This window comes from Mastomys coucha, unplaced genomic scaffold (assembly GCF_008632895.1).
Source record: "Mastomys coucha isolate ucsf_1 unplaced genomic scaffold, UCSF_Mcou_1 pScaffold4, whole genome shotgun sequence".
In the NCBI taxonomy this organism is placed as follows: Eukaryota; Metazoa; Chordata; class Mammalia; order Rodentia; family Muridae; genus Mastomys; species Mastomys coucha.
The window spans coordinates 39453003-39475888 of NW_022196910.1; the positions used below are offsets into that span (position 1 = coordinate 39453003).

General features: G+C 36.3%; 1 protein-coding gene across 6 annotated transcripts in view; it reads left to right on the forward strand.

The window, feature by feature from the left end:
• Kcnc2 (potassium voltage-gated channel subfamily C member 2) overlaps positions 1 to 22886 on the forward strand; it is a 197835-nt gene that overhangs the window by 170612 nt on the left and 4337 nt on the right. For 4 of the 6 annotated variants that reach the window (XM_031349623.1, XM_031349626.1, XM_031349625.1 and 1 more), the window contains 2 exons: positions 18266 to 19193; positions 21094 to 21258. In XM_031349623.1, coding sequence (XP_031205483.1) covers positions 18266 to 19193; positions 21094 to 21258 — 1093 coding nt within the window. Of the gene's footprint in view, positions 1 to 18265; positions 19194 to 19545; positions 19650 to 21093; positions 21259 to 22886 lie in introns of all 6 variants that reach the window. The other 2 variants (XM_031349627.1, XM_031349628.1) reach the window with 1 other exon arrangement.

Sequence of the window (22886 nt, forward strand, 5' to 3'; positions counted from 1 at the left end):
CCTTCTTCTTGAGTTCCTTGTGGAATGTGGGTTGTTCTTCCTGTATTCCAGACTTCTTCACTAATAAAGATTCCATTTTCCTAGATACCTCTAGGTTTGTGTCAAATTGACAAAAACCAATGAGCATAAAGGCCTTTGTGAAACAATGTCTCAGAATCATGGAGCAAAGGATTGGCTGTAGAGAGGCTCTAATCAAATATTTCAAAAATAGAGCTCAGTATAGATGCCGTACATATGTACTGTCTTCAGTTCTTATGTTCCATTTTTCTCTCTAGTTTTTGAAACCAGGTAACATTTTAAAACCGGATGGACAGTTTTGCATCCTATTTTCATTTTGGCTTGATAAAAATTGATAAAAATTATTTGCATAATATTGAGTGATTTCTCAATCACCTAGCTTTCATTTTAATGTTTTAAAATACATTCAAACCAATAGAAGTAATTTGTGAGGGCAAGAAATAGTAATCAGAAGTGAAAATGAACTTGTTGGCAAGCTGAGGAAATGTAGGCATACATGACCAGTCTTGCCCCACAATCCCATTTTCTCTGCTCATTCTCATCTGCCTAGACATGTCTATTATAAATTATGAAAACATTTGTTTTAGATTTGGCCATTTGGCTTGCTATGCTGCCCAATGGATAAGAATTCTAAGGATCTCAAATACTTCATATTGGCTGGACCACCAATGACTGCTTATTGAATGAAGTTTTCGATGTCTTCAGACTACAAATGACAGTTCATTGTCTCTCTTCTGTTTTGCTTATTCAGCACTTCCCCATCATCACCTCCAGTCCATCTACCACAAACCCCCATGCCCCACTCTCTGTACTAATGGTCATTATTATATGTTGAGTCATTGCCCTTCTAGAATCAGACAAAACAGGCTGTGAGAATGGTAAGGCATTTGAATTGGCTCCAAGTATGAGTAAGGCATAAAACTAAACTGAATGTTTAGTTATTGTATTTCCTAACCCATAATATTCAACTCAACTGAGAGTTTTAATTCTGCTGTAATGCCTGTGATATGTTATTACTTGCATGAAAACACTCCACTAGTTCTAAAGACTCCACATCTGATCCCAACTCCTTGTCTACTCTGTCAGATCTCCTCTGCTTTCTGTTCCCATCCCTCTACCCTCTTTTCTTGTTTCCTAGAATAACCTGAGACATGGTATTTTTTTGTTCTTTTTCAGATCCATGGTACCAAAAGTCCATTACTAATAACTATCTCAGTCTTGTAGACTAAATTTTATCTCACTACAAAATGTAGATGTTGAAGTTCTAAACCATTGCTACTGTATTTGAAGATAGCAACTATAGTGTAGAACTAAGAGTAATGAGGTCTCAAGGAAGAGAGTCTATCCAATAAGGCTAGTGTTCATAACAGGGAGAAGAGACTATGGAGCACCCACCCACTGCAATTAGGAGACAATGAGAAAACAGCTATCTGCAAATCAGCAAGTGGCTTCCCCAGTCACCACTCCTTGTAGCAGCCTTAAGACCATGAGAACATAAACTCCTGTGGTTGTGTTTAAACTGATATTCTATAATGGCATCCTCAGCACATTAATACATCAAATTATAGCTGATTTTACTACTGTCTTTTTAAGCCACTTCTTTCCTAAATGAAATAACTTTTTTTTTCTTGAGATTATATCTGATCAATTCAACCTATGTCAACATTCCTGGAAAAGAGGTCATTCTTTACTTCATGGCTTCTGTTAAGCTTATATCTGGATTTTGAAGCATCCTCATTTGAGTTAATATTTGTCCCTATGGTCATACTATGAATTCAAGTTCCTCTGTCTTATTGAAATTATTCAAGAATCTTTCAGTCTCCTTTATTGCTTTTGTGAACAGTAGGTCATTCCAATTAGACTTCTTTCAGATTCTATTTTCTTCCACTTTACTCTATGGTGAGATCCTATGGTCTTGGATCATAGACTTCCAATTCTACTGGGTAAGCATTAGGGTAATCCAATTCTACTGGGTAAGCATTAGGGTAAGGTACATGAACAAGTTAATCCATGAGGTGGAAAGTGGAGCATGAGTTTAAGATACTATTCCACAGCAACCCTTTCCCTCAAAGGTAAACTAGACAAGAATGGCCATGAAAAAGATGAGAATATTCTCTATGGTCAGCAGCCATGTCGATGGCTACATCGAGATAGCTGTAATTACCAATAGAAATAGATGTCTGCAAAACTCGAGTCACAAATGGAACCCACCCACTAGATAAGAGTTATCAGGGCTGAGTCACGTCAGCCTATCAGCTCTCCCATCACTCAACTGAGATGAGTACAAAATTCCAAGAATAAGAAGTGAACAAAGGCTTTGAGAGGAAGACCTTAAGTGCCCATTAAACTATACTTTATGTATGAACATAAAGTTTTAAATTAGTTATTTTCTAACTATATCTATTTGTTGACAAAAAAATTAAGTCTTATTTTTTCTTATACTCTCAAAGGTTTAAAATTGTTTCACATATGGCCAAGCTGATATATCTTTAAAGCGTTGTTAATTACTATGTATATGCTGTGTGTGTGTATGTATGTGTGTATATATATGTATGCGTGTATATGTATGTTCATGTCATTGTATATATATGCTGTGTGTGTGTGTGTGTGTGTGTGTGTGTGTGTGCGTGTATGTATTCATATTCAAGTCATGGTGCCATGGTCAGGGAACAATATTGTAAAGTAATTTTTCTCATTCTGTCTTTAGACTATAGTTAGAAATTATGCTGTTGGCTACTAAAGTGCTGGTCATAAAGTTGTAGGTTGTCCTCCAAGAACCATGGGTTCACAAGGACAATTTCTGACTAAAGGTCTGAGTGACCACAGTGGAATGGAAGCTGACAAAATGTAAAAACCAAAGTAAGGGGGAGTTTTATATTTTCTAGGAATGTCAGAGGCTATACACATAAAGGCATTGCCAATAGGTATGCTAATGTGGAAGGTAGTGTGGTTCCTTAACAGTGTTTAACTCTACAAAAGGATGTATGTATGTGCAACATTATATAGAGTGAGCAGGTTATATTTATATATTTAAGCATTTACACAACACACATGGAATGTTTGGAGAGGAGAGGAAAGGGGAAAAGATATATATTTATAATCTCATATAATATTTAAAAACATTATGTAAAATGTCAGAATATCCCTTCTAGCACAAACCATTTATGACACCCCTATGTGTTAGGTATGTGTGTATCTATGTGTCTGTATGTGTTTCTTGTGGTTTTTCTTAGGTTCTTTTTCTGTTTGTTTGATTTTTTTCCTATTCAAGTTTGTATGTTTAGGGTTTATTTTATTTTATATTATTCATTAGAGGTATGCTCCTTTTTTTTCTTTTTTATAGAAAATAGATTTTTTTATACAATATTCTGATTCTGATTTCCCCTCTGCCAACTCTTCTAGTTCCTTCCCACCTCTTGGGTTGGTCAGGTTAAGGGAGATGAAATCATTATCAGAGTACATTATATGAAGAAAACATCTATTTTTAATAAATCCAAACCAACCCCAAAAACTCACAAAGAAAACAAAACTGAATTAGTTAGAGGTTCTGTTGTCGAGAGGTGTGTGCCATGGCCACTATAACTCTTATAAAAATGGGGCTGGCTTGTAGTTCAGAGGAATAGTCTATTATCACCGTGGGGGAAAATGTCAGCAGGCAGGCAGACATGGTGCTGGAGATGTAGCTAAGAGTTCCATGTTTCGATCATCAGGTAACAAGGAGAGTGACACTGGGCCTTGTTTTGGACATTTGAAACCTCAAAGCCCACATCCATTGGCAACACTTCCTCCAACCAGGCCAGACTTACAAGGCCCACACTTCCTAAGAGTGCCCATCCCCCTGAGGCTGTGGGGGCCATTTTCATTCAGACCACCACAAAACAAAACCAAAACCAAAAAATTCAATGAGAAACAAAAATGTGTGAACAAGGTACTTGGGAAATCACTCAGTGAAACTCTTAAAGATGGTGAAACCTCTAACCACTTTCTGATCTGGAGAGTATGAATGCAAAAGACTTCCCATTTGTTCTCTGGCAAAAATACCTCAGTGGATAAGCAGAACAAATGCTAGGCGCTCTGTCAGTAGAAATGTGAGTGCAGACTGGGATACTCTGATGATTTCTTTTGTCTTCATTGAACTTATTTTACCCACACATTTAAAAGCATTTCATTCTCTACTTTTCCCCCTCCAATTAGACCACCTGCATCTTGCTCTTGGGGGTTCATCTTGGTCTTTCTAGAATCTCACAAATGAGAACCTTTACTTACTTGCTGGACAATAAATGTTTCTTGACTCACAGATTCTGCATGACCTATGGTGATATTTACAATTCTGTGGTGGCAGATGTTGTGATGTCCCGACTTAGGAAGAAGGCACAAGGACCAAGCAGATGCTTGAGACCAGTCTAGACTTCTTAGCAAAATTCTGTCTCCAAACATTTTTAACCCAATGGAAAAAGAAAAAACAAAAAAGTTTTTCAGAGTAGAAAAGAAACACAGTCAACATGAAATATTTTTTAACATTCGGTGAATGACTGGCACCTTCTCTGATCTTTAGGAATGAGGATTTGAATTTATTCAGTCCTAATCTTTTCAAGAGTTTACTGCTTTTAAATAAATACTTAATTTATAAAAGCAAAATCAACAAGGCATGTCAGATATGCTGTAAATTATTGAATATCTTGCATGACTGACTGGCTTAGTATTCCTAAAATTTACCTTTAATCTAAACAAAGGCAAATAGAAATGACAATAGTAAAATCATATAACACCAAGCCGATGTAAGATTCTGGCCATTGTCAAAAACAAACAAACAAACAAACAAATCCTAACATTTGAAAAGGAAAGAAACGAATATTTGATTTTTGGTTTTACTTTTTGTTGTTGTTATTATTGTTTTTGTTTTTGAAAAAAGATGTACAGAAAGCCCTAAGATATACAGTTCACAGTTATTTGCTCTCTGGTTAGCCAAGAGCCTTCAACACTATTTTTAAAAGAAACTCTGTTTTTAAGACTGCAGCCATTCACTTTGTGGGTGTCATTTTAGAGAATGGTTTGCTGCCTCTATTTTTGAGAGGCTACATGTGGAAAGAGACACTCTGGTTCTCTTTCAGAGTCAGCTCTGTGCAAGCTCAAGAGAATATTAAATGTAGTATTTTCTAGCCTTATTAAATATTCAATAGTTTTCCTTCTGTTATCTCTGTATCAAGGGCAAGTCCTGTAAACCTTGTTCCAAAAGCTCTGAATGAAGCTAAATAATCTATGAAAACATCACTTCTTCCACCAGAGAGAGCAACAAGGTTAGAAAGGAAATACAAAGGGAAAGGAGTGGGCCGGCTCTCAGTTGTCCGTTCAGAGGTTATAAGATTTTCTGGCCTTTAGAGCCCAAATGTGTACTTTGTGTTCCCTCATGCTTATTTTCTTAGTTTGCTCCATGTATGGGAAAAAGTCTTTAGCTATTATACCTTTATAAGAATTATACGTTTGAGTAATCCACAAGACAAGGGGAAAGAAAAGCTTGAGGTTTTCCTTCTTTTGGTTTTACTGACCTTGTTATCAATAACCAAAGTTTAATTCCAGTGTCTGAATAAAACACTATTTACAGGTAATAGTCTAGCATTTGCGTTCTAAGGCTTTCTGTTCCTTAGAACTGAAAATGATTGCTTGGGAGGCATGTTTAGAGATAAAATATAGCAGCTTTATGCTGCTCTCCATGCCTCAGCTTAGTTGTCTGTAAAATGGGATTAATTCAATTCGTTAGGCAATTTGTCCTTAAAATTTAATGAAAATAAACTTTATTCTTCAGGTAGATGTACTTATCGACTTTTGCCTATTGATATTTTTTTGGCATTATTTTTAGAATTTAAAAATATATCTTTGTTTTTAGTATTACTCTTCTTCAAGGTAGCACTCCTACTGACATCTTAAAGTTACTGCTAGCTTTCTGGTTGCCTTTGCCTACGTTTCTTACTTTCCTCATGCCCTTACTTCAACAAAGGGCAGGATTTTTGAGGAAATTGGTCACTAGCACTAACACATAATACATAGATACTATGGCTGTGTGATAGGTTACATTACAAAGACTATTGTTTAGACAATTCTAACCAGTATTTAAAAGTATTTTGCATTCAGAAACATCAGATTATTTCCTAACAATCTCTTAACATTTAAACCTGAAGATATGTGATCAGACACTGACATCATCTGTGTAGTTTTCATGCTAACATTAACATGTTTAATTTTAGGAAAGAACAAAACATGAAATGCTACAATGACTTGTGATGATCTCTATGTACAGTTGTGTTCCCAGTAATGCCTATGTATGGTGATCTCTACTACATATGGTTGTGTGCACAGTAATGCCTTTGTATGATGATCTCTAGGTATGGTTGGGTGCACAGTAATGAGTGTGTATTCACATACCTACCACTTATACTTAGTACTAAGTAGGTTTTTAAGCCCTTGAAATTCATGTTTAATTTCAATATTTTTTTAAAAAATATTTTGATAGAAACCACCAGTGGGTTACCTCACTCAGTGAGCCTTTTTAAATCTCTGTCTGGACTCTATGTGATCTGAGATTGTTGCCTCTGCCCTTGGGAGGTTACATGTTCCCAGCCCTTCATATCCCTGGCATTACCTTGCCGTGGGAACACCGACCTCCCTTCTTATTTGCTTTGTTCTATGCTTCTCTTCTCAGGTCATGCTTTTTTTCCTGTGGCATTGTTTCTTTTGTTTTCATGAGCTTTCTTAAAAAACATCTATCTGGAACAAGTGGCTAGGTGTTGGGAGAAAAAAAGGAAGCAAGAATGAATGCAGTTTTATGCTTTACATGGCCATAGCCTTTAGCAGCATTTCCCACTACTTACTAGCCTCAATGCAAATCAGCATAACATGTGGATTAAAATTACTCTAAAAAAGCATCTATGCTGTGAAGGAAAGAAACAGAATGTGAAAGATGTGAGTGTTACAGTAGAGAGACTATTGAAAAAGTGACAAAAAGAGCTTGCTTGTGCCGCTGCTCAGGGATATTTTTAATGACCTCATGATTTGTTTCTGAGTTGACTCTTAAGCACTGTGTAGTTCTTTGCTATCTATACAAATCAAACAGCTCTATTTCAAAGGAAAAGGAAGGCATGTGCATTTCTGGTACATCATAGAGATGGTGAGATTAACAGTGGGAAATGCAGTTAGGAAGGTCTATGTGAAAATATGTTTTGAAAAATGAGTGAAGAATAGTATGTGTTAATAAATAATTAGGAGCTATTAAACTATTTTGAACAGATGGACAGAATCACATTTTTTCTTTAAAGGAGTGATTATTCCAAGTAATGAAGAAAATTCAATTAAAGGAAAAGCAAAAGCTAGGTCCTTGGCTCCAGGAATGAAGAAAAAGGAATCATGATGCTACGGTATTTAGAGTTAGAATTTTCAGGATTCAGAGATTCAATGGACAGAGGCATTGAGATAGGAAAATGAGCTGTAGTGACTTTTTGGCTAATTGGACAAAGGCTATTCAAAACAAAAAGAATATATGTTGAAAAAGCATTCTTGAACAATATATTTCATGTATGCATTGGTGTTTATCAGAATTTGAATATAAAAATGTGTCAGCACATGTTTTGGTTGTCTTTACATCGCCAGTGTCATAACTAAAAGGAGAGTGTAACAGAGTGCTATTGATTTGAAAATAAAGATTGTGAATCATAAAAAGTATCAGCTGGGGATTGACATTTTAGCTACTCTTGGTACATTGATTGTTGCTGGAGTCACAGAAATAAATGAGATCAATTTATTTCAATAAACCCCAGTATTTGGGCAGTGGACCTAGCTGTTGTTTATTCAAAATTCTTGGGAGTCTTTGAATTCCTTAGATGAGAGCCCAGATCCTTCATGTCTACAAAGTGTTCTTGGCATACTAAGTCCATACTGCTTATTATCTAATATGGGTGACATCTGTGCTTCACGTGACCTGGAGACCCTGTGAGTCCTCTCACTGATTTATGAGAGGTCTGGAAGACAGGGGTTTTCCTTGACTAGAAATTACCCAGAGGTGTAAACAAGCATGTCCAATAAATGAAGATCTTAAAAAGAAAACTAATTCTGAAAGAGTGAAAATAAACTGAACAGAATAGCATTGTCCTTTTTTTTCAAATATATTTCTTGTTTGACTTGATAAAAGACAAGTATTTTAAGAGTCTTTAGCCTGATTCTGTAGTCAATCTGTTAAGATACCATATCCTGAAACCCTAAAAAGGAAGTAAAGGCAATGAAAAAATGTAATTTTTTTTATTACTATTTTCTTGGACCGTAGAAAAGGTCTTAGGATCATTTGCAGTCCACAGACTACAGTTCAAATTCTGTTGCTCTAGTTAAATTGTGACGACAAGCAATGTGAAGGTCTGTTCCTGCCAACTGATCACTTTCAAATTTTAAATAATTCGCTTTTGTAACCAGATTGTAATTTCCATAGCCTACCTGATCACCCGCTTTGGAAACAAACGTGCCTAGGTCTTCTGGGGAGGATTTACAAATATGTGAAAAAGTGTACATGGCTTTCAGTTAGAGGACAAAGTGAGACTATAGTGTCAGCTAACCCCAGACCCCAAACATGGATCCCTACGAGAATGTACAATCATGGACTGAGGTCCTTACCTGTACTGAGTAGCCAAAAGAGCCAAGAGATGTCTGCTACAATATACATGAGCTTAGCTTCAAACCTTAAATTGTAGTGGAGTAGGTCATTTAATCCCAAGACAAAATGAATCACTTAAAACATACATTCATAGACATATTAAAGTGGAAATTTGGAGAGACATTTTCAATAATTGAAATTAGAAAGTGAAAGTCTGGCATATGTCATGAATTTACAATAAATAGCTTTTAAATTATATTTATAAATGAGAAGTGGCATTTTTTTTACCTTAGTATGGATAAACAAGTAAAATTGTTTTGATGAAATATGTGGAAAGAAAAACACTTTAAGTCTTATTATGAGACTTACAAAACTAAAATTGCACTGTGTATCACAGCTCATGATTCTGAATCCTGGTTATATGATCATATGCCAGAATCTATTGCAATGACACTGATAAACCAGAGGCCTCTGCTCCTCATGGCTTCTTAAGTTATGTTTAGATATGAACAGACTTAAAACAATTATAATCCCCATAAAATTAGTCTGTAATAAAATATTAAGGGAGTGGTTTATATTCATATTGGACAAAAATATTAAAAAGAAAAAAAAACTGAGTAAAATGTCCATCACCAGGGCATGCATGAGGGTGAATGGTCAAGTTAATACCTGAGAATAGTTTTGAAGGACAGATGTTAAATCATGTCATATTAACCTCCCTGCATTTGCTTATAGTAAAATAATCTCTTTATATAAGCTGTACTTGCACATAATATGTAATATATATAAAGGCATATATGTATATGTCACATAGCATATCCATGCTTATAAATATATGCCTGAAATTATCTTCACTGATGTCTGAACTTGATAATCATGTACAGAGACTCTGCTGATGTTTCATTAGCTTTTCCTCAATTTAATACATTAGTATATAGTACTCTAATGAATCTCTCTAATACAGTACTATGAATGCATAAAAATCCATGGCTCTATTTTTAAATGGCAGAACTCATGATGTCAACTCCATGTCTCTAGTCTGAGAAGAAGTTGAAGCTGTTCTCAGTTCTCCATGGGAACAGGAGATGTGGGTCCTAGTTACTCCTGTGAGGATGACTCTTAAGGGTAGACTCACTAATGAAGGCGATTTGCTTTGTCTTCCTTGAAGGCAGAGTGCTCTGGCTTCCTTGAGGCACAGCACAACACTCTTGTTAATTATGGCCAAGCTAATCTGTACGACTTGAATATGTCTACAACAAAGAACATCTGCTAAGTTTAAGATGTTGAAGGAGCCACGGAAAACTTCTGCTATAGAACTTTGGAAGAATAAAACTGGCATAATGTTGAAATTAATCTACATTTTTGAAAACTAGATTCAATATTCTTAGTTATTGCTTTATTTGAATTTTACTTTAAAGTTAAACTTATAACACGTGATTAAAATTTTTGTATGAAGGTCTAATGTTCAGACTAGAATCTCCACTAGCAATATCCGATTCAATGCTACTGCCTTATACTTATATAACTGCTACTGAAATGTCATATTTCTATTCATTTATGTCCATAGGTGTACATAAAGAAATAGAATTAGACTGTATATTATTGTGCAATTTATTTTTATTATTAATCATTAATAATTTATTATTAATCATTAAATTATTTTGGGCTATTTCATTTCAATACACACTGGCTTATGGCATTATTTAATGATATATTATGGACATATGATGAACTTGTGCACTTATGTATCTTATAGAATACAAATGTTACCTAAGTGCATATCATTCTAATTCATTCTTCCTGTACTTTAATATGAACATTTAGCAAAGCAGGTTTCTGAAAGTGAAAATATTGTATGTGGGCTCCATTAGCCCCTGATCCCTGGGCACTGGGTGTTATTGTTGTTTGCCTGTTTCTATCTTATTTGTTTAAAAAAGAAAAAGCAACAAGGACATAATAGAAATGTGATATTCTAAATTTGAAAACATTTAACACTCTTTAGATTATAAATTAAAAGTGGAGTTGTTTCACTTGAAGTTAGCAAATGGGAAAGTAACATAAAAAACCTCCCGCATGATGTTATGTTTCAAGCATTATCTTGCTTGATTGACTTAATAAGGTTGATTTTATTTTATTCATAACGAGTTCCTCCTTTAAGGTTTATATTATTGGTAAAGTTTTGTGTTCATTAATTATTAGGAGAATAAAGTGGTAGATTCTGCTTTTGGGCTATTGAAACCCTGGTATACTACACTAACATATTTAAAAGTCTGTTCTTTTATTGAGGCAATACCAGGAACTGAACCCCTACTCCATGCTTTTGGCCAGATGAGGTTGGAATTTGTGAATCCCATTACTCAGAGGAAGTTGTATTTAAGTGAAATTTTTAAAAAAGTGAAGAAATCACGTCATTGATCATAAGTTACAGGAGCATAGAAAAGAAACATAGTCAATTTGAAAGCTTTGAGAGATTGGTATTGTGAGAAAGCTATAGAACCTAATTTCTTGATACTAATGGGAAATAGAAAATGAAAATAAGAATAGACTTTCTTTTTTCAACAATCTTATTCTAAATGTATATATCTATACATATATATTTATATGTATATATATTTGGTTCTATCTATCTATCATCTATCTCTATATATGTATGTATCTAGATATATAAACATTTGAATGTTTATGTTGACATAAGTTGATATAGTCCCTGATGAGGACTTGCTCAACATGTAGGTAATACAACAAGGAAAAGTACTCACCATGGATACGAGACCTGAAGAGGAAAGGTCTGCATCCATTAGACTTCACAACTCAAGTTTGAAAAGGAATCTTTCCATTCTGAAACTTCCTGGAATTATGAACCAGTTCTCTGAATTCAGTCTGCATGACACACCTTGTCTGAAAGCTTTCTAACACTTTAATTATTTAACTTGCCTAATTTTCTTTTCATTTAGTGCCCTGGGAGTCTGTGGAGTTATCATAATGGAAAAGCATGAAAAATGGCAACTTGATATCTCCTGATTCCTCCCTCAGACATGCTTTGTTGATAGGATGAATGGAAGCTACTGTTGGCAACAACTGAAAAAATGGACCTGTTTGATTGGATCCTGTTACAAATTTGACAGTTTCCTTCAATTATTTTATGGTTTGGTTTCTGTAAGTTCTTTTAAATGAACATTTTAATCCCCAAAGATATACAATCATACCTTATTTTTCTCACTTATTTATTCTTTTACTAAATCTTCCATCCTTACTTTCATCTCTGCTGACCATCTACCACTGACTGTTCCGGGAGGAGGAGATTAAAAAATGAATATGACATAATTCCAGCTCATAATGGCTACCCAGCTCAGTGAAGGAGAAAAACAAATTATCTCCTCCCACATTTCTTTCCTTTTAATTTGTTTTTTCTTAATATTCATTCTAACTTGACATTTGACCATTTCAGCTCTATTCAGTGAGCCAGAAAAGATGTTTTCTGTCCCTGAGGAGCTTAGAGCGAAGTTCAGATAAATCACATCAAGTTGTTACTAATGCATTCAATGTTTGCCTCTGGGTTATTCCAACCTTCAAAGCTTCTAGTATCACCCATTCGTTTGATATGTAAACGAATTCCTAATAAACTAAGCTTCCTTCATCGACCAGAGAGAGTATACTCATTTGAAATCTCCAAAGATTTTCACTGATGTCAAACTTCTTATGACTTTTCACTTTTAGAACTCTTCACTTTGTTTGAACCTCTCTGCATGTCCTGTCTTATAGATGATCCTCTCTCCTCTTTCGTCTTCACGTGGCCTAATACCTTCATGATTTAAAGCAGCACTAATGGTGGTAGTGGTAAGCAGGCAAAGTGCTCCATTAATGTTTGATTCTAGCATCGCCTGTCCACAGTTCTGTTGGTGAGCCTGTGCAGATGTTTGTTTGACTCACGTCATCAGCTCTTGTTCCTCCTTAGAAATGATGCTATCTTCTTCTTATCAAACTTCAACTTCTACCAAAATTCTCTGCCATCAAGCAGACAGAGGCTATTCGCCAACTCCGCCCATGGCATGCAGCATACTTCTCTTTGATGCCTGAAGTCTTTAATTTTTAAACAATTAAAACTTGTTTATCTGTCTGATTTTATATACAAATAACAATGCTCTACTTTTGAAATTGATGTTGTTTCTTTCTTAAAGTGCTAAAGTTTATTTATTTTTACTTTACCTTTTATTGAAAGTAGATTCCCTCGTATAATTGATTCCCACCAGTTTCCTCTCCCTCCACTAGTCCTGGCTCTGCTCACTTCCACTCTCCCCTAGATCCACTTCTCCTCTATTTCCTCTTCAGAAAAGAGCAACTTTCCAAGAGATGACAGCCAAACAGGACAAAACAAGATACACTAAGGAAAGCAAAGACCCTCATATTGAGGCTGGACAAGGCAACCCAATAGAATGAAAGGAGTCACAAGAGTACACAAGAGACAGAGAAACACCGACTCCCACTGTTTGGAGTCCAACAGAAATACCAAGCTAATGACCATAACATATATGCAGAGAACCTGGTTCAGACCCATGAAAGCCCCATGCTTGCTGCTTTAGTCTCTGAGCCCATGTGATCCCAGCTTAGTTGCTTTGGTGGGTCATGTTCTGGTACCCTCCATTCTCTCTGACTTCTATAGTCTCTCCTTTCCTCACATCTGTGGGGGCTTCAAAATCTCTGAGGGAAGGGACCAGATAGAAGTATGCAATTCAGACTCTTTCTAATTCAGACTCTGTCTTTCTCTACATAATGTTTAGCTGTGGGTCTCTGCGTTGAGGAGGAGAGCCAGAGACACTTGACCTCTAAGTCTAGCATAATAGCATTGGGAGTCATTGTTTTACAGTGTTCATAATACCATACTCCAACAGATTCACATAATACTTAAAATTGAAAGCTTCACATAGCTATGATACAGCAATAAAAAAATAATACAAAACACAAAATCATACTGTGGTCCAGTTGTGGAGTACTAGAGCAGAGTAAATTCTGAAGACCCCAATAGAGGCACTCTAACCAAAAACGAAATGGTAAAAGAATTTGTGAAAACAGGGAAAGGTTTTCTAAACAGGAAGACAACTGTGGAGATGAAGAAAAAGTTCTACATGGCATTAATGAGCTTTAATGAAGTAACAAGGGTAAGGGGTCAAGAAATCTTGGTCCAACTGTGATCATCTAAGAATTTCTCTTGTGGAATTTTTTAGGGGAAAGAATGTTGATGAAGCCTGGGAAGGGATTTCAACTCATGACAAGGTTTTTATAGGCCAAACCTGTTGATCCTAGGATCCAAGGTGACTACAAAGATGGATGGCTCACATAGAAAGAGTATGCAGTTGCAGTATGAAGGCAGAGGTGCTAAACTTTCATTTTGTTTTTACTTAGTCATTGGGCATCTGCAGATGCCTAAGTGAAGATTAGGTGCTTTTGGCAGAAGCAGCTTCTAAGTTCTTACTATAGTTCTTTAATATTGTTTTAAGCTTTACATTTTTCATGTGTAGGGGTGTTTTGGAAGCATATGCTTGAGCATCTCTTGCATGCAGTGCCCACAGAAGCATGTGGAGGTTGACAGATCCCTTAGTAGATTGTGAACTGCAGTGGAGGTGCTGGGAATCGAAACAAGGTCTTCTAGAAGAGCACCAAGCACTCTTAACTCCTGATATGTCTCTCCACCCCCCACTTGCTACAGTTCTCAAAAAAATGGTGACAAAAATTAATGAAATATATATACAGCAAATGCTTTGCAAAATCAGCTGTTGTTTTCCAAAACTTTATGTCTTAAACATGATTGTACTTATAGATTGTTCCGATGGTTTATTTGCTCATAGCTATTTTTGAAGGAACCAGAATTATATCAAAGTAGATATCAACAGCTAGGTATGCTTCTGTAATCTTGTAAATGTTTATTATTAGTAAGCCTTTAGGAAGTTTCATTTAAGGCTATGAATGAATGTTTATAATTTGAAAACTCTTCCAACTCATTAGATGATTTGTTTTATCCATTTCCTGAATAATACACAAGAAATTGGTTTCCAATTTTAATATGCACATTAATTATCTAGGAATTTTGGTAAATACAGACTTTATTCTCTCCTTGCATAAGAAAATCTGATATCTTATGGTGGTGAGGAATTCATACTTTTGTACACTGTTCAGGTATATTTTGTCAAATGACCCTTTGTTCCACCCTTTTCTTGGACTAGGGTGATCAATTGTTTTCAAATACAACTGCGTCAACCCAGGATTCTAAAAGAGCATTTTTAGATAATAATAGTATTTTAGGGATTTTACTAAATGTGTCTTTTTGGTGAATTTTAACACTCATATGATGCTTTAAACTTAAGAAATCACTTTAATGTCTATTTCCATATTGTCTCAAGTTGGTCTGGTAGTTTCACACAAGTGAGTAATATGAAATAGCAAGCCCAAAATAGCACTATTAGTAATTAAATGTATCTAAAGGCAGGGTTCTGAACCTGTGGATCATGACCCCCTTCGGGGTGGTCAATCAGTCCTTTCACAGAGGTCTCCAAAGACCCCCAGAAAACACAGATGTTTACATTATGATTCATAGTAGTAGCACAATTACAGTTATAATGTAGCAACAAAAAAATGTATAGTTGGGGGTCATCACAACATGAGAAACTGTATGAAAGGGTCGTAGCATTAGGAAACTTGAGAACCACAGGTCTAGAGTCACCTTGAGGCCTTATTTTAAAACCCAGGTCATATTTCTGCTTAGTCACATTTACTTAGAGAAATAGATTAACCTGGAGGAAGGCATAGTCTTTATCTTGGACGGGATTTATAGATAACAGTCTGTCCCCTATACACAGATCTGGGAAAACTATACCAGACTTGGTGGTGTAGGCCCCTAATCCCAGCACTTATGGTATGGAGGCTGGAGAACCTGGGGTTTACAGTCATCCTCACCTACAATGAGAACTCAAGGCTAGCCTGCGCTATGTGATGTCCTTTCTCAAAACAAAGAACCACAGGAGGATTCTTTTAAAGCTTGTTAATATATGATTTTAAAATCCTTCACTTTCTATGCAGTTGACTTCTGCTCACCACTCATTTCAGTCTATGGACAAAGATCTCAATGACCCTTTATCCCAAATATTGTCCACATTTTTTCCCTTTCAAAATGTCATATATTTTTCTTTTACTGAAGTTGTAACAAGTACAATTATAGACCTTTTATGTGATTAATGAATTCTACATCTGCATCCTATGTACACTGTAATTCCTCAGTGGATTATGTTTCATTAACTGCTATTAAATTAAAAGCTCAACCTGAGGTCTGGCAAAGGGAATGATCTAATGTGCTGTGTGCATGCATGCTGTGTAATAGAGAAATATCCAGTCCTAAATATTCCAAGTTTTGCTTTTGCCTTTTATATATTTTTGATAGATATTAGTGCATCTTATAGAATTATTTGTGTCCTTTGGATGTCCCAGGCACACTAGGACTGTCCGAAAGATGAAGCTGTTAAGATGTCTCATGTAACAGTGCCATTTTAGACTGCAGTAAACTGAAAGGACTGATTACTGAAAATCAATTTAAACAGGACATCAAACTACAGCTTAACTGCTGATCATCAGCTTTTCTTGCTAAAATATTACACCCAATCTGAAATGCTGGAGACAGAGTAGCCTTGTGGGGATTGTGTGGGAAGAAAGAAGGGTGGGGCCATTTGTGCAAAGCTCTAATGTCAAAAGTTTGCACAGTTAAACAGAAACAAATCTAACTTTCCAATCTAGAGGTAAAATAAGGTTGCAGTTCTGAATAAATTACCAACCACAGGTAACTGCAACACATCATCGTTTAGTACATGCAAAGTTGTAGTGATGCTAAGCCGTATCCCAGATGATGGAACAGAGCGGTGTGTTTCATTTGTACATCAAATGAAAAAGCAAAGTGGAAAGAGTTATTGTCTCAAATGCTCCTGGAAAACCCAACAGTTGGATTATAAATGGCAAAACCAAGAGTGTTTGGAGGATGTGTGGGGAACACAGGTCAAAGCTGTAGAGGTAACACTTGTTGAATACTGTGTGCTGGCTCTGGGCTCATGGTACTTAGGTAATTCCTTAGTTTGGGGTAGTTGTCTAAGGCAAGCAGCCACAGTAGTAATCAGTCCTTTTGTGATGACTTCTCAGGCTCGTAGAACTGATAAGAGGAACTGTGTTCCTGAGATATGGCTCAGGTCTTCTCAGTGGCAGCCATGCCTAGAGAGTAGCTGTCAGGGAACTGGTTGGATATTGGAAATAGTTCCATTTGGATATTGGAAATAGTCCCATTGTTTCCAACTAGGCAACTCCTTCTGCTTGATACAGTTTCTTTCTCCTGGTGATTCTGTTGTTTATCTCTGAAAGGAGCAGTCTGCTCATACAGCAAGCATGGCTTCATAGACATTTACCAGAGAACACTTGAGACCTCAGCCACTCTGCAATGTCTCTTGTGAACCTGTGAATGACAGAGGTGTCCTTCATTTGAACACCTGAACACAAATATTCAGATCTGTAGTATTAAGATGTGTGTGATCCCAGGCTAAGGGAAGAGGCTTCAACCATTTGTCTTCTCCATTTTGGAATTTAATAACTTTAGGGACGAGAAGCCATGACTGACTTTATCAGGTTATCATCTGAGCCTATCACTTTAGGTCAACTGAATTAAAAAGAAGGAATGCCAGTGATCCTGGTCTGATATTCCCCAACTGTAAGATAGGATTAGTATTCGTGTTGTTGTGGAGACCGACATGAAATCAATTCAACAGCTTGTGGTTCTGGCCAGAACTGTACAACTGGGAATACTTAGGATTTATGTATATTTTTAGGTGCATGTGCTTTCAAATATTATTGACTAAATATATGGAATTCTGAGTTTTGAAAAAATAGCTTTATAATTTATTACTTCATCACCTTCAAGTTCTTTTTCTTAAGCATGGAAAGATAATAGTATTTGAATTTTTCTCCCTAACTTCATTTCTCTCCTTTGTGTTGCTTGACTTTTCACAACCCAGATTTGCTAAATTGAGTAGTCTCTCCCTTCAGGTGCCATTGAATGCTCCAGGTTTTCATTTTATGTTCATATCTCATGATACCCTGAAACATTTTGTTGACAAGTAGAAACGGATGGTTACATTTGTGTGGCTCCTAAATTTATACCAGTGTAATCTGCCGTATATGTGTACTTACAAACATTGTTTTAAAGTTTTGAGGGCATAAGCAGTTGTCAAAATTGGAGCTATTGTCAAAAATGTTATTTTCCCTTTTCAAATTGTTGCCATTAAAAATTGTTCAGAAATAATGTTTATGGTTTCTTCACAGATATTTCCCTTTTCACACAACACAGAGCAAAGCTTTGTGTATATGTGAGCAAGGACCGGAGTTTGGAGAACCTTATAGGTCCAGCCTGCTTAGCTTGGCGTGCATGTCTCTGAGAAGACGTTGCCTTTGAGAATCTGAAAGTTCCATCTGAAGTGGAATCCCCAAATACTCTGTTTGTCCTATTTGTTTGAAGCAATCGGTGTCTTTCAGATTCAGATATAAATATGAGATGGTTCAAGTCACTCTGTATTTGTTTCTCTCTTTCTGCAGTTTATTGCTTTTGCTTCTTTGTTCTTCATTTTGGTTTCCATCACAACCTTTTGCCTGGAGACACATGAAGCTTTCAATATTGTTAAAAACAAGACAGAGCCAGTCATCAATGGCACCAGCGCTGTCCTCCAGTACGAAATTGAAACGGATCCCGCCCTGACGTATGTGGAAGGAGTGTGTGTGGTGTGGTTTACTTTTGAATTTTTAGTCCGTATTGTTTTTTCACCCAATAAACTTGAATTCATCAAAAATCTCTTGAACATCATTGACTTTGTGGCCATCCTCCCTTTCTACTTAGAGGTGGGACTCAGTGGGCTGTCTTCCAAAGCGGCCAAAGATGTGCTCGGCTTTCTCAGGGTAGTTCGATTTGTGAGGATCCTGAGAATCTTCAAGCTCACCCGCCATTTCGTAGGTCTGAGGGTGCTCGGACATACTCTCCGGGCGAGTACCAATGAATTTTTGTTGCTGATCATCTTCCTGGCTCTGGGAGTTTTGATATTCGCTACGATGATCTACTATGCTGAGAGAGTAGGGGCTCAGCCTAACGACCCTTCAGCTAGTGAGCACACACAGTTCAAAAACATCCCCATTGGTTTCTGGTGGGCCGTGGTGACCATGACTACCTTAGGCTATGGGGATATGTACCCCCAAACATGGTCAGGGATGTTGGTGGGGGCCTTGTGTGCTCTGGCCGGAGTGCTGACAATAGCCATGCCTGTGCCTGTCATTGTCAACAATTTTGGAATGTACTACTCCTTGGCAATGGCGAAGCAGAAACTCCCAAGGAAAAGAAAGAAGCACATTCCTCCTGCCCCTCTGGCAAGCTCACCTACATTTTGCAAGACAGAATTAAACATGGCTTGCAACAGTACCCAGAGTGACACATGTCTGGGCAAGGAAAACCGGCTTCTGGAACATAACAGATCAGGTAAGGCGCGATTTATAGATGAGTACACCTTATAGGCAAATTACATCTGCTCTCGTTTTCTATAAACATCCATGCATTTACAATTTTATCTCCTCCTAAAATGTGTGTTTGTGTGACGCTTGTCTAAAACAAGACTGTAGCATTTCTACGGATGGATCTGTGGGGTTTTCTGACACTGGTGAGAATGACCTTTGCTGATGATGCAAATATTTTTCTTTTACCCATTTGTTGCCTCTGTGCCAATGTTTCCTCGTTTCGTGGCATGACGTGATGGTATGATCTTGACCATATTCCATTCTTCGTTCTCAAAATGTTCACTCCCATATCATTTGGCTTGGTGTGTTTGTCTCAGTTTCACCTCTGCCACACGGTACTCTGCATCTCAACCTCGTTCACGAGAAGCAGTTATTGAAGGAGAACGGATGCTTGCACCTCAAAGGCCTAGGCACTAAAGAGGTGATGTGGAAGACAGACCTTTCAAATAGAAAGCTCATTATTAGTGTTTTATACTAGTGAACTAAGTTTTCATGGGTTTAAAATTAGGTAGGATATTGCAACCTAACACTTAACATGATACAAAGTTACATGTAATAGAAAAAATAAACACCCTCCATTATTAACGTAATCTTCCATGGATAACCAATGACAAAATTGCATTTCTTTCTTGAAATCAGTTATATTGCACTGTGCCTTGGCCTCTTATCCCTTCCAGAACTGAGTATTGAACATTTTAATGCTTGACATTTGCTGGGTTCCTTGCTCCCTGTATGCTAGATGTAACCTATGTCCTATTAATTCCAACTTTAGGGTCAGGGTTCCTAAGTCAAGGCAGAGGGAGTTTGTGCTTGTTTACTATGTCTGAGTCAAATATAATATCTTTAGATGAACAAAATATTTATTTAAATACTTATTTTGAAATTTAAAGTGTAAATATTGGATCTACTTATCTATTTCTTATCTTTAAATTTATTTCTGTATTCACTTCCCATCCCAATATATGAAAAAAAGAGACCATTAGTAATCTCATGTCCCATTTAGAAACAAGATTCCCCCTTTACCTTTTGAAAAATTTTATGGAGCAGTTAGAAAACTCAAAGAACTATGACTGGAGATGAACTACTGTTCATCTTATATGCATTTGGGAATTCATCTGCACATTCTATCAACATGTATCTGACAGCTGTTAAGAATATCTGTCCAAAAGGAGGAATTTAGCTAGGGTTGTTACTCATTACATTGTTCTCAGTGTTCTGCAGAATCCTTAAGAAAGGCATGGACAAAGAGGATACACTCTGGTCAACATTGTAATGCCACGCTAGTGTGTAGGCAGATGAAGGTATACATGAAGCCCTTTGAAGTAAACACTACTCTCAAAGACATGAAGATCCTACTGTATGCTTTGCTCCAAAGAATTTTGAGTCTTCAAAGTGGAATGGTTCTTCTTGTGGCTTGGGATTATTTTGATTAAGATTTTTTGGTGGAAAACTGAGCTCTTTAAGAATTGCAAAGCCAGTACTACTTAAGAGATTTTTATTAAAGATACTCTATTTTTAACCATTTCCACTGGTAATAACTGAATGACATGTAACAAATTACATAGTAAATTTTGAGTGTAAATTTTTACACCTATTTTGAGTTCACATCACCTGTGAGAAAGATAACTACCCATTAGATTGATTCCAAAAATCAATCAGAATTTCATAAGGAACATCTCTTCCTTTTAAAACATACCTCCATCTTACTCTGTGTAATTTTTTTCTTTATTGTGGTGAATACTGTGATGTGATTACTGTGTTCTGTATATTGAGTGACTAGACTACGGGCATCTGTTGTAAACTCTCTGTCCTGTCTCATTTCCTCATCCATCACTGTCTGTCAATGGGCGTTGTCCTGTGACCAGTGTTATCAGGTGACGACAGTACAGGAAGTGAGCCGCCATTATCACCTCCAGAAAGGCTCCCCATCAGACGCTCTAGTACCAGAGACAAAAACAGAAGAGGGGAAACGTGTTTCCTGTTGACGACAGGTGATTACACGTGCGCTTCTGATGGAGGAATCAGGAAAGGTATGCATGCATTTAATCAAATCCTAGTAGGTGACTTAGCTGTTAAGTAAGACTGATGGAAAACGCTCAGTCATCATTTTCCAGGGAGCACAGCATGTGGCGCTCTTGAATTCTCTCCATCATGTCTTCTCATTATAGGCACTTTCCAATACCCACCATCATAGCCTATGTTATTGTTATATATAAAATGCATTACTTTTTTACTCTGTACACTTTTTTTCCCCATCCTTTTATTTACCTTCTGTCTGTGGGCAGAATGTTAACAGAACATGCAAACATCCTTAAGTCAGGCAACATTAAGTCAGCCCTTAGTTATTTTAGCGTGATGCAATAATTGATAAGGTGTTTTCTCTTCCAAATGAAAGAACTAAGTAGTCTTTAAATCACTTTCCCAATGCCCTGGCAGTTGATACCAACAGTTTCTCTGACTTTCTCAAAGAGCAACATCCTCTACTTTGCTGTGTGCATTCTTTTTAATCACTTGAAAGGTCACAAATGTGATTAAAAATACATATTTCTTCTTTAGGCACACTGAAATAACTTAAAATTCATCATTATTTTTTCAGCAGGCAGTAAAAAGTAGTAAAGAGTATCTCCTCTAACATGTAGGAGATGATAAATATTTGTTGATGAAATTAAAAATGGCTGGGGAGGGGTCTTTGTTAAAGGCTGTGCCAGAGCGGATGAAGATCTACAATGATTTCTTACTAAAACTGGCTACTCTGAACAGAAACTTTGATATTTTGTTTCACTGTATTCTATAAACAACATCCATATTTGTTATGTAAAAGGATTTTCCTATATCTTTAACGTTTTAAATTTAAAATGTTTGTTTTATGATGTCCTCCTTAAAAAGTATCTGATAGCTCATATTCTGGTCCTCTTTTATTTCTTCTACTTGTTCTCAGCTTCAATGTCTTTGAGGTACAGGAGCAGACAGAGGCCTCTTGGTTTTGTTTTTATTTATTTTTATTTTTTGCTGAACAACAGCTCAAATGTTTCTTCATTCCAGTCAGTTCCATGGTTTACCTGAGTTCCTTGAGCTAAAATGTATTTCAGTCCTCCGAAAGGCTTTGTTTCCTATTTTTAAAATCTACATATGTTCTAGAAAGTTTAAACATTTTGTGAGAGTGGCTAAAATTGTATAATATTTTTGGCCAAATATATGTACACATATTAGGTAGTAAAATTTTGTGTTCAAAACCATTTTCTAAGTACATAAATGTAACAGAATTTGTCTGTATAGGGAGGGATACATGTATATAAGTGTACACACATTAATTAGTATATGTGATTAAATAGATATTCAGTTTCATGCATCTTCCATTAAAGTATTATATGCAGTGCTTATACAAAGGTAATAAGTTGAAAGATCTTGATACAAATTTTCTTCCATGTCAAATAATATTGTTAAAAATGTCTGAGAAAAGCTTTGGACATTGTAAGATAGTATGTCAAAAAATTTTTACTCTAAAATTGCAAAGCTTTATGATCAAAACAATAAGGTACTTGCTCTGCCTGCAAAGATACATGCAACTTTATTTCATAGATGTAAATTATACTTTTTAATGAGGACTTCTTTTGAAAACTGAGCATCTCCCACAAGCTTTTTATTTTTCATCGTTTCT